We start from the raw sequence: 17423 nt of genomic DNA on the forward strand, positions 1-17423 counted from the left end.
CTGGCACCTGGTGGGCTGGCTGCTGTGTACACACACACACAGAGTATGGGTTTCCAGTTTCCCCATGCCCTTCAATCAAGCACAGGCAGCTGATCCCCACCCCAACCCAGTAAGCTGAGCCTGCTGTGTTCACACCAAGAATCCATCTCATACCTATGCTCAAATGGGCAAACTGGGTGGAACAACCATTGTTCCTCCCAGAACACCCAGTTGGATGAGTGCAATTGGGATGGGGATAGGGAACAGTTAATCACTACAAAAAGCCTTTTCAGCAGGGCATGGTGGCCAATACCTGTAATCCCAACACTCAGGAGGCTGAGGCAGGAGGATTATCATGAGTTTGAGACCACCCTGGGCTACAAAGTGAGCTCAAGGCCAGTTTGAACTACATAGCAAAGCCCTGTCTCAAAAAGACAGGCCCTTCTAGCCACTCAATGCCCAGCAGCAGAAGGGGTGGGGGTACCCAGCAGGGACTCATGGAGCAGGTGAGGTGGCTGGACTGACCCTGATGACCCGAGGCTTCCTCTGTGGCTTTTCTTTCCCACCGTGGCCAGAACCATCAAAGTCACCACTTCAGAGGCACCTAATGAGGCCCCTATGTTAAGAGCTTTGCAATCCTTGGATCAAAGGGGTAGGGTAAACAGTGGGCAGCGTCCGGGGATGAGTAGCTGATGCCCCGAGGGAATAGCTCCTGGAGGGCTTGTGCTGGCATTCCCAGACAGTTTGGCATGGCCCCTGCTGGGCTCAGAGACCCTGCTCCTTCAGGAGAGCTTACAATGAGCCAGAGCACATACATCTGCACTTGCAGGTGAAGAGGAAGCCAGAGGATCAGGAGCCTCTCCCAGGTAGCAAGGCCCTGGGGGGCTCTGGCTCTGAGGGACCCTAGGGGTCTCCCTGTCTCGGTTGCCATTACTAGCCTGGACCACCCATCGTGTTCCCCACCTGCTCCCTGGGCAGAAGTGGGCTGGGCAGAGCTGGAATCAAGCAGCCCTGGGTTCTGGGAGGGTGAGGCTAGGTCTGAGGCTACTAGCACCTCAGGTCGGAAGCCTGGGGACATAGAAATAGTTCCTCTACAGTAAAAGTCCTAGACTTGCTGAGGCAACTTGCAGGTGCAGGTCACACAGTATTCACAAGCTCCCAGTACACAATTGTTAGGCTGGGATGATGGAAGGAAGGTAAAGGTGTCTTGCAGCCACACCCAGACCTCAAACCCCACCCACAGTCCACTTCCCATCATTAAAGCCAGCCTCCGAGTGGGAAAACAGTGGCAGTCCCACAACCACGGAGGAGGGTCTTTCTTCCAGGAGAAAGCAGGCTGCTGGGCTCGGTGTAGGGAATCTTTATTGACAGGTGGTGCAAAATAGCAAATTTAGAACAACAGAAAAGGTGGTAGGAATGTGGTCCCCCCCCAATGTGAAAGTCTGACAACCAAGCCAGTCAGGCAGGAGTACTGGACTTGACTGTCACAAATTTGAACCCAGCACCCTCTGAAGGACACACTCCCAGGCACCAGAGCTCCTCACACCTCAAGGGGAAAGGAGCAACACCGTGGAAGGGTGTAGACTGGATCTCACCGTGGCTGCTTGGCTCCTGTTCCCTGTATACCTCCACCCCTCAGGAGGCAAGCTCCCCAGCTCAGGGTATGGGTTTTAGGAGAATAGGTAAACCCATCCCTCCCCAAACTCGGGGAACTGCCTGTTTTCCTTCTCCCAGTGATTAGCTCTGTACTCTGCCAGTGGTCTAGTCAGACCCAAAGTGAATAGTCTCTGCCACATTTATATTTTAGCCAGTGCTTTGGGGGCTGCTAGGGTACCTGTGGGTTGATGTAGTCAAAACGACCCTTTCTAGGCCACTGTGGGAGTGAAGTGAAGATGCAGGGCATTGAGGCTACCACCCAGCATTAGATGTTCTCCTGAAGGCCACTTATTTTTCAAAGTAATCCTGTACCTCACAACCATGCTGGTCCGAAGGTGGCACAATGACCAAAGGGCTCTCCTGCCAGGAGCCCAGCTTGGCCTTAAACCCGCTGAAACCTCACTCGGGGAAGTCTGATGTGTTTGGATGAAGGCCCAATTCTGCAGCAGAGCTGGGCCAGCTGGCACAGGCTGCCTGTCTCTGGTCGGATCCTCCACACCCTCCTGGTGACCCCACCCCATGAGGCCTGGTGCCTTCCAGCCGGAGTCTGAGTCAGTTACAGGGCAGCCAGGTGGGATAGGAGTGGGCCCGAGCCAGCAGAGGCTGCACGGGGGTCACGTAATAACTGACAGTGGCTGGCACAAGCCCATCAGTGCCTGCAGGGCACCAGGCCAGAGCAGCAGTGGCAGCCGGGCCCTGCTCAGCCAGTGCCTGGAGCGCCAGTGTGGCAATGAGGTCCAGTGTCTGGCGGCGTTCGTGGTTCATGAGGCACACAGTGCTCTCGTTGACCACCCTGTGCAGCGTCACCAGGCAGGCATATCGGCGAGTGGCATCACCCTCACCAAAGTGGGCCTCCAGGTAGCGCTCCAGAGTGCGCTGCTGCTCTGCCAGGTCGGGAAAGTCGATGAAGAAGCGGGAGCACATGTACCGCTGCAGGGCGCGAGCGTCAGTGCTGGGCCGTGGCCGGAAGCCTCGCACCAGGAGGTGGCAGTACTTGAGGAGGCCACCGCCTCGGATCTCCTCGGGGCTGCGAGTGGCGATGACACGGTGCTGCAGGTGCTCCAGGGCCTCGGCGAAGTCCCCATACAGGCTCTCACCTGTCACCGTTGGGTGGAAGGTCTCAGACATGGGCGTAGAGGAGCACTGGCCAAAAAGCAGCAGAGAGTCCAGGATGATCTGGAAGGAGTCGACGCTGAACTCGAACTGGCGCCTCACCGAGGCCACAAACTTGAGCTCCACGTTCTTGCCACTCTTGTTGGACAGAGAGATGAGGCTCCAGCGGTCAGTGTCCGTGCACACTTTCACCAGCTTCTGCACATAGGCCTCCTTGAGTGTTAATGGTGTGATCTTGGCCCGGCTCACACCAGCTGGCAGGAAGTCCAGCAGGCAGGCGAGTGCCACAGCCTTGGTCAGCTGGAAGCATGCCTCACTGTGCAGGTCCACCCGGAATACCAGATCCAGGTCCTTATAGCCCAGGCCACTCTCAGGATGCAGCACATGGCTGGCAGCTGACCCATGTAGTCGTACACTGTGTACCCGAAGTCCCTGTTCCTCAAGGCTGCTGCGGACTACCTGAGGATGGAGGGCAGGAAGAAGAGGCATCAGGAGCCATAGATTCTCAGGTAGCCATCAATACAGTATCAACCACTGCTGACCACTTCCTAACTGTTTGCCTTTGGAAAGTCATTTTTGGTTCTAAGTCTTGATTTGCTAACCAGGGGAATGGCTCATTTGAAAGAACAATTTAGGAAAAACAATAGTAATAACAAATACAAACAGAATTTACAAAGCATCAGACTCTGATGGAAGCACTTTACATATTAAGATATAAAGTCAGCCATGCAGGGTGGTACATGCTTGTAATTCCAGAATCCTGAGAGGTTGAGGCAAGAGGATCATAAGTTTGAGCGCAGCCAGCAGGGGCAACTTAGTGAGACCTTATTGCAAAAATAAAATAAAATGGCTGGTGATAAGCTCATTGTGGAGGCCATGGATTTAACCCCCAGTACCCTAGTTCAAAAAACATAAGAACTCTATGAAGTAGTACTATTACTTTTTTTTTTTTTTTTTTTTTTTTTGTCTTTTTCCTTTTTATCGGTACCAGGGATCGAACCCACGACTGCCTGCTTGCAAGGCAGGCGCTTATGCCGCTGAGCTAAATCCCCAGCCCCTTATTACTTTTAAAACAGAGGGGCCAAGTAACTGCCAAAAAGTCACACAGATGGTGAATGCAGAGCTGGAAATTAGACGTAAAACTATGTTATTCTAGATTTCTAAAACTTCAAGTAGAATACTTTGTTTTCTGCTAAGCACTGTATTCACTGCCCAGATAGGCTGGGAATATAGTTAGCAAGTTCACATGCATTATCAGTTTACTTCATATTAATCTTATGCTTGAAAATTACTATTCCAGTTCACAGATGGGGGACTGGAGGCACAGACAAGTTAAGAAACAGGTCTAGGGCTGGGGATTTAGCTCAGCGGCATAAGCGCCTGCCTGGCAAGCACAAGGTCGTGAGTTCGATCCCCGGTACTGCCAAAAGAAAAAAAAGAAGAAACAGGTCTAGGGGCTGGGGATTTAGCTCAGCGGTGTAAGCACTTACCTGGCAAGTGTGAGGTTGTGAATTTGAACAGCAGTAATAAAGAAAAGAAAAAAAAAAGAAAAGAAATAAGTCTAAAGTTATAGGCAGGCTGAGCCTAGGACCTTGGTTAGTTGGAGTCTCAAGTCTATGCATGTTCTTTTGACGATGACACATACATCTTTTTATTACTATTATTATTTCTAGTACTAGGTTATTTCTGGTACTGGGTTATTATTTATGGTACTGGGGATAAAACTCAAGACCTTGTGCTTGCCAAGCAGGCACTTATGCTGCTGAGCTAAATCCCCAGCCCGTCACATACATCTTATTCCATCCTTACCAGGATCCAATGAGGCAAATACTATAATTTGCAGACAAGGAAACTGAGGCTTAGAGTGAGGAAACAGCTAAGGCTCAAAGGAGAAGCACTAAAAAATAGCAGGGCTGGAAGTTAGTAAGAAAGATCTTTCCTACTGCTGGGAAAGGGGATGGATCAAAGTCTTAGAAAGCTTGGAAGCCAAGTAAGGAGAGATGGAATCCTGTCTGAGAGGCCTGGACTGATGATGGCACAGGAACAGGACAGGACTTGCAATTTTTTTTTTTAGACAGTCTCACTATGTAGTTCAGGCAAGAACTGAACTCCAAGTAATCCAAGTAACCCTCCTGCCTGTCTCCTGAGTGCTGGGATTATAGATATGCACCAATGCACTTGCTCCTCTCTCCCTCTCCTCTGTCTGTCTGTCTCTGAAACTTGCAAGTCTTGAGACTGGTCCTTTAGCTAGAGGCATCTCTCTGGCCTCAGGCACCGGGTAGAGAGAAGAAGAAAGCTGGGGGTGAGGGGGTGTCAGACATTTGGTGTTCTTAGCAACCCAAAGTACTTCACAAGCTGCCCTGAAAGTGACCAGGCAGCATTCCTGCCCCCAAGTGACTCTGCAGCCCCACCTTGCTGCCAAGTCAGCATGCAGTGCTGGGTCAGGTTATTCTGTCTCCCAGGGAATTACTGCAAAGAATGCACTCAAGTGCTGAGGTGGCAAGCTGCAGTGGGCAGCCCGAGAAGGGTGGCTCCCTCCAGGAAGTCTTCCAGTAGGCACTGTCCTGGTCAGGGGGATAAGCAACCGGCTACAAGGCAAATGAGGAGGAGGGGTATAAAGTGGTTAGGTACCTAGCGAGGGCCAGGCCCTGGACCTCACCAGAATCTATGGGAGCTGTGGGGTGTAGCTCAGCTGTCCAGCATGCACAAGGCCCTGGGTTAACGAAATCTCAACCAGGACACACACCAAAAAAGCATTAATTGGGGACAGATCTCTGTGTTATAGATAAGGAGACTGAGTTCACAGGAGTGAAGTCACTTGCTTGAAATGACACAGGGGTGTCTTCGAATCCTTTTTTTTTTTTTTTTTTGATGATGATGATTATAGGGCTCTTAGAGAAGGCATCCAAGACTCTGCACATGCTAACCACCTGCTGAGCTCCACCCTCAGCCCAGCCTGCCTTCTATCACATTCAGTCAGAACAAGTGGAGTAGAAACTTGTGTTCTAATCTTCCTTCCCTTTCAAAATGTCAAAGTGAGTGGGAACCGCAAATCAAACCCAGAGAAGTTAGGGATCAGGAGGCAAGGGGCCTGGGTCCCTTGGGCAGACAGGGCCAGTTGCTGCTGTCAGCCTGCAGGATTCCATGTACACAGTCACAGCTGTGCCCGGGTTAGCCAACGAGAGATGCAGCCCAAAGACATTGAGCCAAGGACCCTGACAGACCTGCAGAACAGACCACCCCTCTCCCCAAGTCCCACTAGAGCTGACTGGGGCTTACTCAGTGTCTGTCCAGCTCCCTGGCTGGGGCCTACCCCAGGGCACGGCATCTGGCCTGATGAGTAGGTAGCAGTACCCTCATTAATTCCCTGCGTCAGGGCCATGGGGCCAGCTGTGTCAGCCAGCCAGTGGCTGTTGTCTTTCTCAGGTGTGACTACAGCCAGTTTGGCAGGCAGTCCCCAGATACTGCCACACCCAAGGGCTGCAAGGCAGCTTGGATTCTCCTGAATCAGACTTTCCAGCCATGGAGGGGGCAGTGACTGTCTCCTCTTCTCCTGTGCCAAGGCCCTCCCCAGATCTGCTCTGCTCCAGGGCTGCTGCTGAGACCTGCAGGAAGACTAACAGCCGCTGTCAGCCAGCAGGCTTGCAAAACTCATAACCAAGGCTGCCCCTAGTCTGGTCCTCTGGTTGCAGTTGGAGAAGTCAGACTGTCTAGATCAATTCTCAGAGCCCAGAGAAGGCAAAGGACTTGCCCAAGGTCACACAGCTAATAATTGCCTGAACTTAACTAGAACCAGGTCTTCCAGAACTACCAAGGGTGGTGGCAAAGAGTGGGGTAGGGTGGTGTGTGCCTAAAAGGGGGTGGGTCCCTTTGTTCTAGGTACAAGCAAGGACACATCTCTAAGTGCTGGGATTACTGTTGTAGGCAAAGCCTTCTGAGGTGCAGAGGGAAATATGTCTCAATTCATTTTGTTTCTTTTTTTTTTTTTTTTTTCTGTCTTTTTCGTTTTTATCGGTACCAGGGATCGAACTCACGACTGCCTGCTTGCAAGGCAGGCGCTTATGCCGCTGAGCTAAATCCCCAGCCCTTCATTTTGTTTCTTAAGATGAGGGTTTCACTGTCTACCCTCAACTCATATTGGGCCTCAAACCCACATTAATCCTCCTATCTCAGCCTCCTGAGTGCTGAATTACAGATGTGCACCACTATGGCACAGCTTCAGCTCTGAATTTCTGCCCAGAGACAGAGTTTCTATGCTGTGGAAGCAGTTGTAGGGGCCAGGTGAATGCACCTGTTCCCTTTGAGCTGTGGAACCAGGAAGCGTTGTTTGCTTTGGGTACAGGGCCTTTTTACTGAGCTACATTCCCGGCTCCTTTCTTTTGAAACAGTGTCTTACTAAATTGCTGAGGTTGAGCCGGTGTGGTGGCACATGCCTATACTCCCAGCACTCAGGAGGCTCAGGCAGAAGGATCATTGTGAGTTCAAGACCAGCATAGGCTATAAAGTGAGCTCAAGGCCAGCCTGAACTGCATAGTGAGACCCTGTCTCAAAAAAAAAAAAAAAAAAAAAATGCTCAGGCTGGGCTCAAACTTGAGATCCTCCTGCTTCAGCCTCTCACTTCAGGGCCGGGATTACAGACATGTTCTACCATACCCAGCAAATGCAATTGCCAAGAGTCCAGGCACTGAACAGAGATGTTCTTCCTCTCCACCCAGCTCTACTACCACCCTTCTACAGCAGACATCACCTGCTCTGTGATGCTTCTGACCCAATCCAGGAGGACTTCCTGGTGTTTTTTTTCTTTCTTCCTTCCTTTTTTTTTTTTGACACCAGGTCTCACTGTGTATTCAGGCTGGCCTTGAACTCCTTATGTAGTCAGCCTGGCTTCAAACTCTCAGCAGTCCTGCTTCAGTCTCCTGAGGTGCTGGGTTACAGCTGTACACCACACACTCAGCAAGGAGGACTTTTTACTACCACAGCATAGTGAAGTCAGCTCCTACCAGCTACAGCCTCCCCCGTATGGCTGGGAACACCTGAAGGCAGAGAGGCTGGGTCCTAGTCACATCTGTGCTCCAGGGCCTGCCTTCATGGGGCTTAGGACCAAGCAGGGACCAATAAAGGTAATTTGGACCACATCTGTCCCTGCACAATGGATACCACCTTCTCGCCCCTCTCACCCTGGGATTGAGCCCAGGTCGTGGGGAGAAAAGCCTCAGCTGGTTTCCTAATCATCAAGATGACAGCGGGCAGTGAGGAATGCCTGGGCAGTCAGGAATGCCTCAGTGAGTCCCACTGGTGCTGTGGGTGAGTCAGCCTGGGAGAATCTGCTGGCCCTCCCACCTCCCCCCCCCCCTTGGTTCCTAGTTCCTCAGAAGGGAGGGGAGGCTGGCCCCCAGCAGGCATTCCTCCTAGGCTGAGGAACAGCTAGTGTCACCTAGCTTGTATGGAAAGTCTGTATGCTGGCAGCAACATATGGGAATCAGCACTGAATTTTCTGATTCTAACAGAGGGCTTCCCTAAGACTTAGCCCTTCAGTTTGGGAGCCAGAGAAGGAGTAAGAAAATCTTGAACCTGTTGCTCTCTGCTCTTGGGAAGGCTCAAGATTCCCTGGGCTGGATTTTCAGCTCTTAAGTAACTTTAGGTGGCTCATTGCCCCTCCAGAGGCCTCTGCTTTCTCAGCTATAACATGGGTGCGATAATTACTATCCTCTGCTATTTCAGAACATGACAGTGCCTGAGTTACCCAGATGAAACGGCAGCTTTGGAGTCATTGGGGGTGGAGGGTTTCAGGTAAAAGGAAGTTTCTGAAAGAGAGAAGGGCTGCCAGAATTCTCTCTAGTCCCTCAAGACAGAGCTAGGCTTAGGGTGGACACCTGGGCTGGCCTTCATTTCCAATCTTTCATTTTTTCCCCTAATGGTGAGGATCAAACCTAGGGCCTTGTGCATGCTAGGCAGGTGCTCTACCACTGAACCACATCCCAGTTCACTTCATTTTCAATCTTGGGGAGGGCCAGGTGTGGTGGTATGTGCCTGTAATCTTAGCACTTGGGTTGAGAGTTTGAAGCCAGCCTGTGCTACATAAGCAAATTCAAGACCAGCCTGCACTACACTGTGAGACTCTGTCTCAAAAAAAAAAAAAAAAAAAAAAAAAAAAAAAAAAAAAAATCTTGGGGAGGAAGGAGGACACCTCCACTGGATATTTAACATTGCTTTCAGAGATGGGGGACTCAGCTCAGTCGCTTAATTAATCTCCTGCCATGATCTTAATGAGAGACAGAAAGGGTTTCTGCTGGGAATTCTGGGATTTTTCACCTAGCCAGGTGTTCTTGAGCCAGGGACTGTGGCATATGAGAACAGAGTGCCCCTACAACCCTGAGACAGGGATGCTGGGTGGAAAAAAAGCTATTTTGTCCCCAAGCACACACCCTTCCCATGGGATGCGTGCCTGACATCTGCTGTCCTTGCAGTCCAGGAGATGGCCCACAGAGTCCCTCTACAGTCTTCACTCTCCAGGCCTGGCCCTGAGTAAGTAGTGGTGGTGCTGCGGGGCGAGGACGCAAATTAGGTGGGGAAGGTTTATTAGGTGCAGGGGAAGATGTCTGGTCTAGCGTCAATGTGCTATGCAGTTGTTACAGGACACGTTCCCGTTCATCAGTTTCCCAGACATCTAGCAAACTGAACAGACTCCAGCTGCCTTGCCGGCATGCTGGCATCAGGACAGACCCCCTCCGACCCTCTCCGCCACCCCACCCCCACCCCCCGCTCACCTGCACGATCTGCCGGGGCTGCACGCTCAAGGTAGGGAAGTTGCCCCGCCCGTGGATGGGAATCGGCTCGCTCAGGAGCGCGTCCAGCCGCTTCACTTGTGGCCAGGTCAGCCTGCTCAGGTGTTGTTCAGGAGAGGCTGATGAGGTCTCCGGGTCGGGGCCGCCACCAGCCGGGGCCGCCGTGGCCGCAGCCGTCCCTCCCTGCGCAGCCGCCCCGTCTAGGCGCTCAGCCCCGCTCTTCGACGGCATCATTCGCCCGGCCCCGGGGCCCCGACGGCAAAAACCGAGGGGGAGGGTGATAAGGGGGACGAGGGCAAGGAGAGCGGTTGGGCCTAGGCTGGGGCGGGGATGCTGGAGCAGGGAGGCAGCGGCGGCGAGGTAAGCCCGGGGAACACCTGCAGCGACGGCCGGGACTATTCGACCCTAAAGCCTGTTGTTGGGCGCCCAGCTGACTCTTATAGGCCGCGGGCGACACGCCCATTGGTCCTGGCAGCTGTCACACAGCCGGAGCCGGCTCGCCTCTCTTCGTCCCTACTATTGGGCAGCAGAGTTTTGCACGTGCGTCACTGTTCTTCAGGAAGATTCCGATTGGTTGGGAGGCACGCCTGTGCCCCGCCCTCCTTCCCAGGCTGAATTCCCTCCTTTGGTCTTCTAAGAACTTTTGTTAACTGTGACTGGGCCGCGGTAGCCTGAATTTAAAGGTACGGCGCCGTCCAGCGGCTGGCGAGAAGAAAGGGGTCTGTAGAGTTTGTAGCAGAGTCAGGTCACTCAGGATTGATTGATTGATTGATGGCTCGATTTTCAGATATGCGCTAGAAGAAATCACCTGGCCTAGTCCTGATCATCCGCTATTTTCAGGAGCCCAAAGAGATTGAGCCGCTAGCTCGACTCCACCTTATACTCTTCCAGAGAGTAGGAAAGGTAATTCACCGTGTGTATAATAAGGCAGATTCTTCCACACTCTCTTAGCAGACCTTCACAAGGCACAGCATGGCTGGCTTTCCCGTACCCATTTAGGTGAGGAGAAATCTGTTGAGAGAGGCTGGTAGTTCCAAGTGTCACAGGCTCTGACCATGAACCAGGGAATAAAATCTGTGGCACATGTTTGCCAGGACATACTGATTATTTTCATGATGGAGAGCTGGTACAAGTACACATCTTAATTCTTTTTACATCTCCTTTCTCCCTTCCCTCCCCATGCTACTTTTGAATTCATCTTATTCTGATATTAAGTACATGTGCTGTAGCTAAAGTTCAGAAATTGTCTCTCTGATTCAGTACTGTAATACTTTTTTTTTCCAGTACGGGGGATCGAACTCACTGCTTGCAAGGCAGGTGTTTATGCCGCTGAGCTAAATCCCCAGCCCCCATACTGTAATACTTTTACTTGGATCATTCGAATTAAATATTCTCCTGACAGTCTCCCATCTCCCTGTACAGCAAGCTGGGAAGGAGGACTAGGCCACATTTACAGAAGCAGAAACCAAGACCTAAAAACAGTAAAGTACATCCCAAGGTCATGAGCTGACCCTGATTTACTTGGGCCCAGGCCCCAGGAGGCTGCTTTCCTCTCTTGGAGGCGCCCCAAGCACAGTGCTGCCCTGTCCACCTCCAGTCTCTCACTGATCTACATCTGAAGCCTTGGGGCTTCCTCTGGTCTGCAGAGAGAGAATCCACTACTCTCCTCCTGTGACTTTGGGCAAGTCCCTCCCACTCTCTGTAGTGTTATTTTACCTTCTTTTGAAAGATAAGAAACAGTTAAGAAATCTTCTTTGGCTTCCTCCAGATTTTCCAAAACAGAGCTACTAAGTCTCCCTCCCGCCAAGCTACAGCTGAGACAGCATCAGATTCACCACAGCACTGTCTCTTGCCCCTTCCTCTTTGCCTCAGAAGAGGAGGAAGGGAAAGGAAACTAACATTTACTAAATGCTTTACTACACTCCAGGTAACTTTACATACCCGACCTCTAATTCCTAAAAAAGGATATCTCCAGATGTGGGGTCATTATTCCCAATTTATAGATAGGAAACAGAGGCTTAGAGAGGCCAACTGATATACCTGAGGTCATGCAACCACTAATTGGCACTATGGGAGTGGAATTTAAGTCTCCTGACTCCAGAGCCCTATTTTTAAACTGATCCTGAAGAGTTGGCACAGATTAGGGTCATGTTTGCCACAGGGTCATGCTTAACCCTGCCTGTGAGATCCATCCTTTGGTTCATTCTTTAGTCTGTCTGTCTACATATCTGTCTACCTACCTAGTCTGTCTATATAGTCTATGAGTGCCTTCCATGTCTAGGGGTTCTGGGTAAGCCCTGACATAGAATAGGCAAAGTCTTTGTTCTTTTACTTAACCTTCTAGGACTTTTAAATGTGGAAAGACAATAGTGAAGGAAACAAATGAGACATCTCAGTAGTGCTAAGGAGAAAACAGAATAGGATCATGGACAGAGAACAACTGTGTGTGCACAGGGAGGGGGTTGAAGGGAAGAGAGAAAGAACAAACTAAGAGATCAAAGTGCCTTGTTAGATGCTGTGATCATGGAAGGCCTCCCTAATAAGGTAATCCTTCCCTCCTGCCTTTTTTTGTAGTATGAGGTATTGGACTCAGGACCTCAGACTTGCTAGGTTAAACTCTTCCACTGAGCTACATAAATCCCCTGCTTGAGACAGTCTTGCTGAGTTCCCCAGACTGGCTTTGAACTTGTGAGCTTCTTAACTCAGTGTCCTGAGCTGTCCCTGGACAGCAAAGTCAGCAGAAAAGGTACCTGGTTCCACATCCCTAGAACTCTTAATGGCCCAGCTAGAAGAAACTTGGATAGTCATTTGTTTACCCTCTTCTCAGTTTTTCAGTGGGGAAACTGAGGTACCAAAAGCAGGAAGGATTTACCCCAGGGGGACTAACTAGGGCTGGCAGGGCCTCCTGGGGGCTGGGTAGAGCTCTGCCTGTCCTACACATTTCATCAAGTTTTCTAAGGAAACTCTGGGTCTTCTCACTCCTTTCTTCTGTCTGGGCTAGAAAGAGCAATTAGTAAATTCAGGCATTTGTGAATCACTCCTCTGTTGACACTTCCATTCCCAAAGCTGATGATTCCCATATTTGCCCAGTGTGGATGAGGCTGACTTGGGAATGAAGGAAGCTGAGAGGGAGAAACGTATACCCAGTAGGATCCTACGTTCTCAACAAGCCCAGCTTTTTATTGTCTCAGTGAATGGAGGGAAGTCTTGGCAGGGCTTATCTCAGTAAAACTAGCTTTTTATGGTTTTGTTTTGTCTTTTCAAGACAGGGTTTCACGATGGAGTTTGGATTGGCCTTGAATTCACTTTGTAGCCCAGGCTGGGCTTAAACTCACAGTGAACCTCCTGCCTCAGCCTCCCAAGTGCTGGGATTACAGGTGTGAGCCACCAAGCCCAGCTACAACTAGCTTCTTGATGTTATTCATGAGCTTCTCCTTGGAATTCTGTACACACTTTGCATCTTAATTAGGACTCTGGCTGATTTTTACTCTGTATGGCAATTGAGTCTTTTTTTTTTTTTTTTTTTTTTTTTTTTGGTCTTTTTGAGACAGAGTCTTACTATGCAGTTCACGCTGGCCTTGAGCTCACTGTGTAGCCCAGGCTGGTCTCGAACTCCACAAAGATCCTCCTGGCTCAGCCTCTTGAGTGCTGGGATTACAGGCGTGAGCCACCACGCTTGGCTGGCAATTGAGTCTTAATGACATAGGCAAGTCATTTTTCCTGTCTGGACCTCAGTTTCTTATTCTATAAAGTGGGAATGCATTAGGGATCAGGCTCTTGCATTCCTACCTTCTATAATTTCAAGGGGCAGGAAGAGAGAAGGGCCTGGGGAGATCTTAATCCCTATATTGGCTTGGTCTAGCTTTGGGACCCCAGATAAGAGTGTCTGGGACTTGCTGTGCAGATGCACTGTTGCCTATATCACTGAGCTTGCTCTTCATGGGTTCCACAAGCTCATTAAAATTTCAGAGCATAATCTTCTGGCCCAAGAGCAATCTCTCACTTTGCAGAACAGGAAATGCCAGCTCAGAGAAACTTAAGACATTTATGCAGGTCCCACAGTGGGGAAGACTTTCTTATTCAGGTCTGATTGAGTCCTAGGCCTGTGCCCCTCACAGGACCCTGCCTCTGAGGATGCCTTAGACAGTGCATGTGTACACAGGTGACCCGCTCCTGGGGAGGGCCATATGGCCTCCTGCTGCTCCCACCCTCCATCCTGCCTTCTTTCGTCAAGCCCAAGGTAAAGGACCTGCTGTCATAATCCTGACCCTGCATAATTTCAATACCCAGTATCTGAGCCTCCTAAGACGGTTTCCTATATTTTCTGTTCAAGTTTTACAGAACTTCAGCTCCAATAATTCTTTGACCCACGAGGACCTTCTGTCTCCCTCTTCCCTTGTGTCCTGACTTTCCTCCTTAGTCAGCTTAGGGACCTGGACCATCAGTGTAATTACTTTCTTGAATACACCCTCACCCCCCTTGCTCCCTGCTCATTAAATCCCATCCACCTGGCAAAGCCACACCCTGCCTAATCCCAACAATCTGAGGAAGCTAGAGACCTGCTGACTGATCCCACTTTAACATCAGTCCGCGGTCCTGGTTGCAAGGAGCCTGGTATTGTCTGCCGATCCCGCTGTCTTACCTGGTCTTTCCTTCTCCCACTGTCCTGGAGGTCAGGTCATCCCAGGGGCTCCTCAGTCCTGAGGTTCTTCCTGCGTGCATCCTCCTCTCAGCTGAGACCTTGCTTCCCACCTCACCAAGGATATAGAAACAACCTGGCCTCTCCACACACTCTTCAGCATTCACCCAGGCGCCTCTGCTGTGTGATGGGCCTGCTGCTCCTCTGTGTGGCTACCAGCTACTGGGCCCCATCCTGCTCATTCCAGAGACTTTGCTCCTTTTGTTGACTGGGTATTCCAATCTTCATTAAAACACTGTTTTTTCTTTTTTTGCAGTAACGGGGATTGAACTCAGGATCTCGCCTTTGCTAGGCAGCCGCTTACACCACTGAGCTAAATCCCCGGCCCAAAACATCGTTTGTTGCAGGGCATGGTGGTGCACACCAGTAATCCCAGCATTTGGGAGGCTGAGGCAGGAAGATCATGTGAGTTAAAGGTCAGCCTAGGATACATAGTGAGTTCAAAACCACCCTGAGCTGCATAGTGAGACCCTGTCCCCAAAAAACCAAAACAACGCCAGGTGTAGTGGTGCATATCTGTAATCCTAGCACTCACGAGCCTGAGACGGGAAGATCACTGCAAGTTTTTGGCCAGCCTGGATTACAAAGGGACTTCAAGACCAGCCTGAACTGTGTAGTGAAACCCTGTTTCAAAAAGACCAAAAACAAAAACAAAGAACAAGAAAATGAAAACAACCCTCCAAAAAACCCCCAAAACCACTATAAAACCAAAGAACCTCTCTTGTCCCACCACTTCCTTCCCCTTTGATCCTGGTTCTCTAAACATGAACATGTCTCTGAAGATGTCCACCCTGGCTCTCTGTATTTTTTCCCAGCTTCCCCCACATCTCCATCTTGCTCTTTTTTTTTTTTTATTGGTACCAAGGATCAAATTCACAACTGCACACTTGCAGGGCAGGTGCTTACGCTGCTGAGCTAATCTCCAGCCCCCTTGCTCTCTATCTCTTGTTAGTGGGGACTAAACCTAAGGCCCAGTGCTAAGGATATGATCCATCACTGAGTAACATGTCAGCCCCATTTTTTCTTTCTTGCCAAATATATTCTGCGGATATATAATAAACCACATTTTATTTATTCGTTGATAAATAGTGGTGGACATTTGCCAGATATTTGGGTTGTTTCCACTTTTTGGCTATTCTGAAGAAGGTTGGCTGGGAAGTTACAGGTATACATTTTCACGTTGATATTTGTTTTCATCCCTCTTGGGTGTATATTTGGGGTGGAGTTGCTAGTCATAAGGTAATTTTTTATTTAGCCATTTGAGGAACTGCCAGATTGTTTTCCAAAGCAGCTGCATCACTTTATGTGATGGCTCTAATTTCTCCACATCCTCACCAACACTTGTTATTATCTGTCCTTTTTGATTATAGGCATTTTAGTGGGTGGGAAGTAGTATCTCATTGTGGTTTCAATTTGCATTTTTCTGATAGCTAGTGATGTTGAACATGTTTCATGTGCATATTGGTCACTTGTATCTTTGGAGAAATGTCTATTCAGATCTTTTGCTCCTACCCTTTTGTGGTACTGGGGATGGAACCCAGGCCCTCATGTATGCTAGGCAAGTGCTCTATCACTCAGCTACGTCCTTTATTCTTTTTGGATTTTTAGGCCAGGTCTCACTCTGGAGTTCAGGCTCACCTTGAACTCACTATGTAACTGAAGTTGACCTCAAACTCACAGCAATCCTCCTGTCTCAGCTTCCCAAGTGCTGGGATTACAGGCATGTACCACCACATCCAGATATCTTTTTTTTTTTTTTTTTTTTTTTTTTTTTGAGACAGGGTCTCTCTGTATAGTTCAGGCTGTTCTTGAACTCACTGTGTAGTCCAAACTACCCTCAAATTTGAGACTCCTGCCTCAGCCTGCCAAGTGCTGGGATTATAGGTATATCCATTCACCACGCCCCACTCATCCTTGCCCTTTCTAAACTTCCTTTTTGAGACAGAGTCTCACTATGTTGTCTAGGCCTTGAGTTTGCGATTCTTCTGCCTCCCTCTCCAGGAGCTGGCTTTACTGTTGTGCATCACTATGCCAACCTTCTTTATTTTTTTTTCCTTGAGACAAGATCTCAAAATGAAGTCCAGGCTGGCCTTGAACTCTTGCTCTTCCTGCCTCAGTTCCAGTAGCTGGGATGCCTCTATGGGTATATACCACTTCACGTGGTTCCTCACCGTGCTATTTATTATTATTGAGTGGTGTTGTTTATATATTCTAGATGCAAGTCCCTTATAAAATGTATGATTTGCAAAGTATCTTTCCCATTCTAGTTGTGGACTCTTTCTCTCTCTCTCTCTCTCTTTAGTTTTTGAGACAGGGTCTTGCTATGTAGCCCGGGATAGTCTTGAACTTGCTATGTAGTCCAGGCTGGCCTTGAACTCAAGGCAATCCTCCTGCCTCAGCCTTTTGAGTGCCAGGACTACAGGCATGTGCCACCATGCCCAGCAAGGGGTGAAGTTCTGATTTTGTGTGTGAGGCTGGAGACTGAATTGAGGGTTTGATGTATGCTAGGCAAGCACTATACCTCTGAGTTATACCCGCAGCCCTTTTCTTTTTTTAACTGACATAATAATTGTGCATATTTATGAGGTATAATGTGGTACACAATAATACACAGGCATACATTAAATGATCAAATCAGCATAATTAGTATATCCATCACAAAAAGCACTGGGTTATTCTTTGCAGTGAGAAAGTTTGTGATCCCCTCTTCTGGCTATTCCATTATGTTATTATTAACTATGGATACCTTACTGTGTAACAGGCCATCAGGACTCATTCCTTCTATCTAACTGTATCTTTATACTTGTCCACTATTCTATCTCCTCCTCCTCTGTCCTCTGCCTTCCTTAGTCTTGGTAACCATTATTCCAGTCTCTACTTTTACAAGAACAGCTTTTTTAGATCCCATATATGAGCGAGATCATGTGGTACTTGTCCCTCTGGGCCTAGTTTATTCCCTAAACATAAGGTCCTTCAGTTCTATCCATGTTGTGGAAAATGACAAGATTTCATGTTTTTGACCTTTTCGAGACAGGGTCTCCCCGTGCAGTTCAGGCTGGTCTTGAACACACTTTGCAGCCCAGGCTGGCCTCAACTCGCAGTAATCTTGCCTCAGCCTCCTCAGTGCTGGGATTACAGGTGTGTGCCACCATGCCTGGCTGATTTCACCGTTTTTATGGCCGTTTGGTATT

General features: G+C 49.4%; 1 protein-coding gene across 1 annotated transcript; it reads right to left on the minus strand.

Moving 5' to 3' along the window:
* Positions 1 to 1323: 1323 nt before the first annotated feature.
* Positions 1324 to 9996, minus strand: Tent5b (terminal nucleotidyltransferase 5B). The gene is made up of 2 exons (XM_003471288.4): positions 9516 to 9996; positions 1324 to 3207 (listed from the first exon to the last, which is right to left on the minus strand). Exons 1-2 carry the CDS (start codon positions 9765 to 9767, stop codon positions 2188 to 2190), a joined length of 1272 nt encoding a protein of 423 aa, XP_003471336.1. The 5' UTR covers positions 9768 to 9996; the 3' UTR covers positions 1324 to 2187.
* Positions 9997 to 17423: the final 7427 nt, after the last annotated feature.

The sequence above is a fragment of the Cavia porcellus genome, unplaced genomic scaffold (assembly GCF_034190915.1).
Source record: "Cavia porcellus strain 051 isolate PalLab524CR breed Dunkin Hartley unplaced genomic scaffold, mCavPor4.1 scaffold_25, whole genome shotgun sequence".
NCBI lineage: Eukaryota > Metazoa > Chordata > Mammalia > Rodentia > Caviidae > Cavia > Cavia porcellus.

Coding starts and splice junctions, on each gene's coding strand:
- Tent5b (XM_003471288.4), bottom strand. CDS start 9,767: ATGATGCCGTCGAAGAGCGGGGCTGAGCGCCTAGACGGGGCGGCTGCG. Junction 3,208..9,515: donor AGCCCCGGCAGATCGTGCAG/GTGAGCGGGGGG, acceptor CTCCATCCTCAG/GTAGTCCGCAGCAGCCTTGA.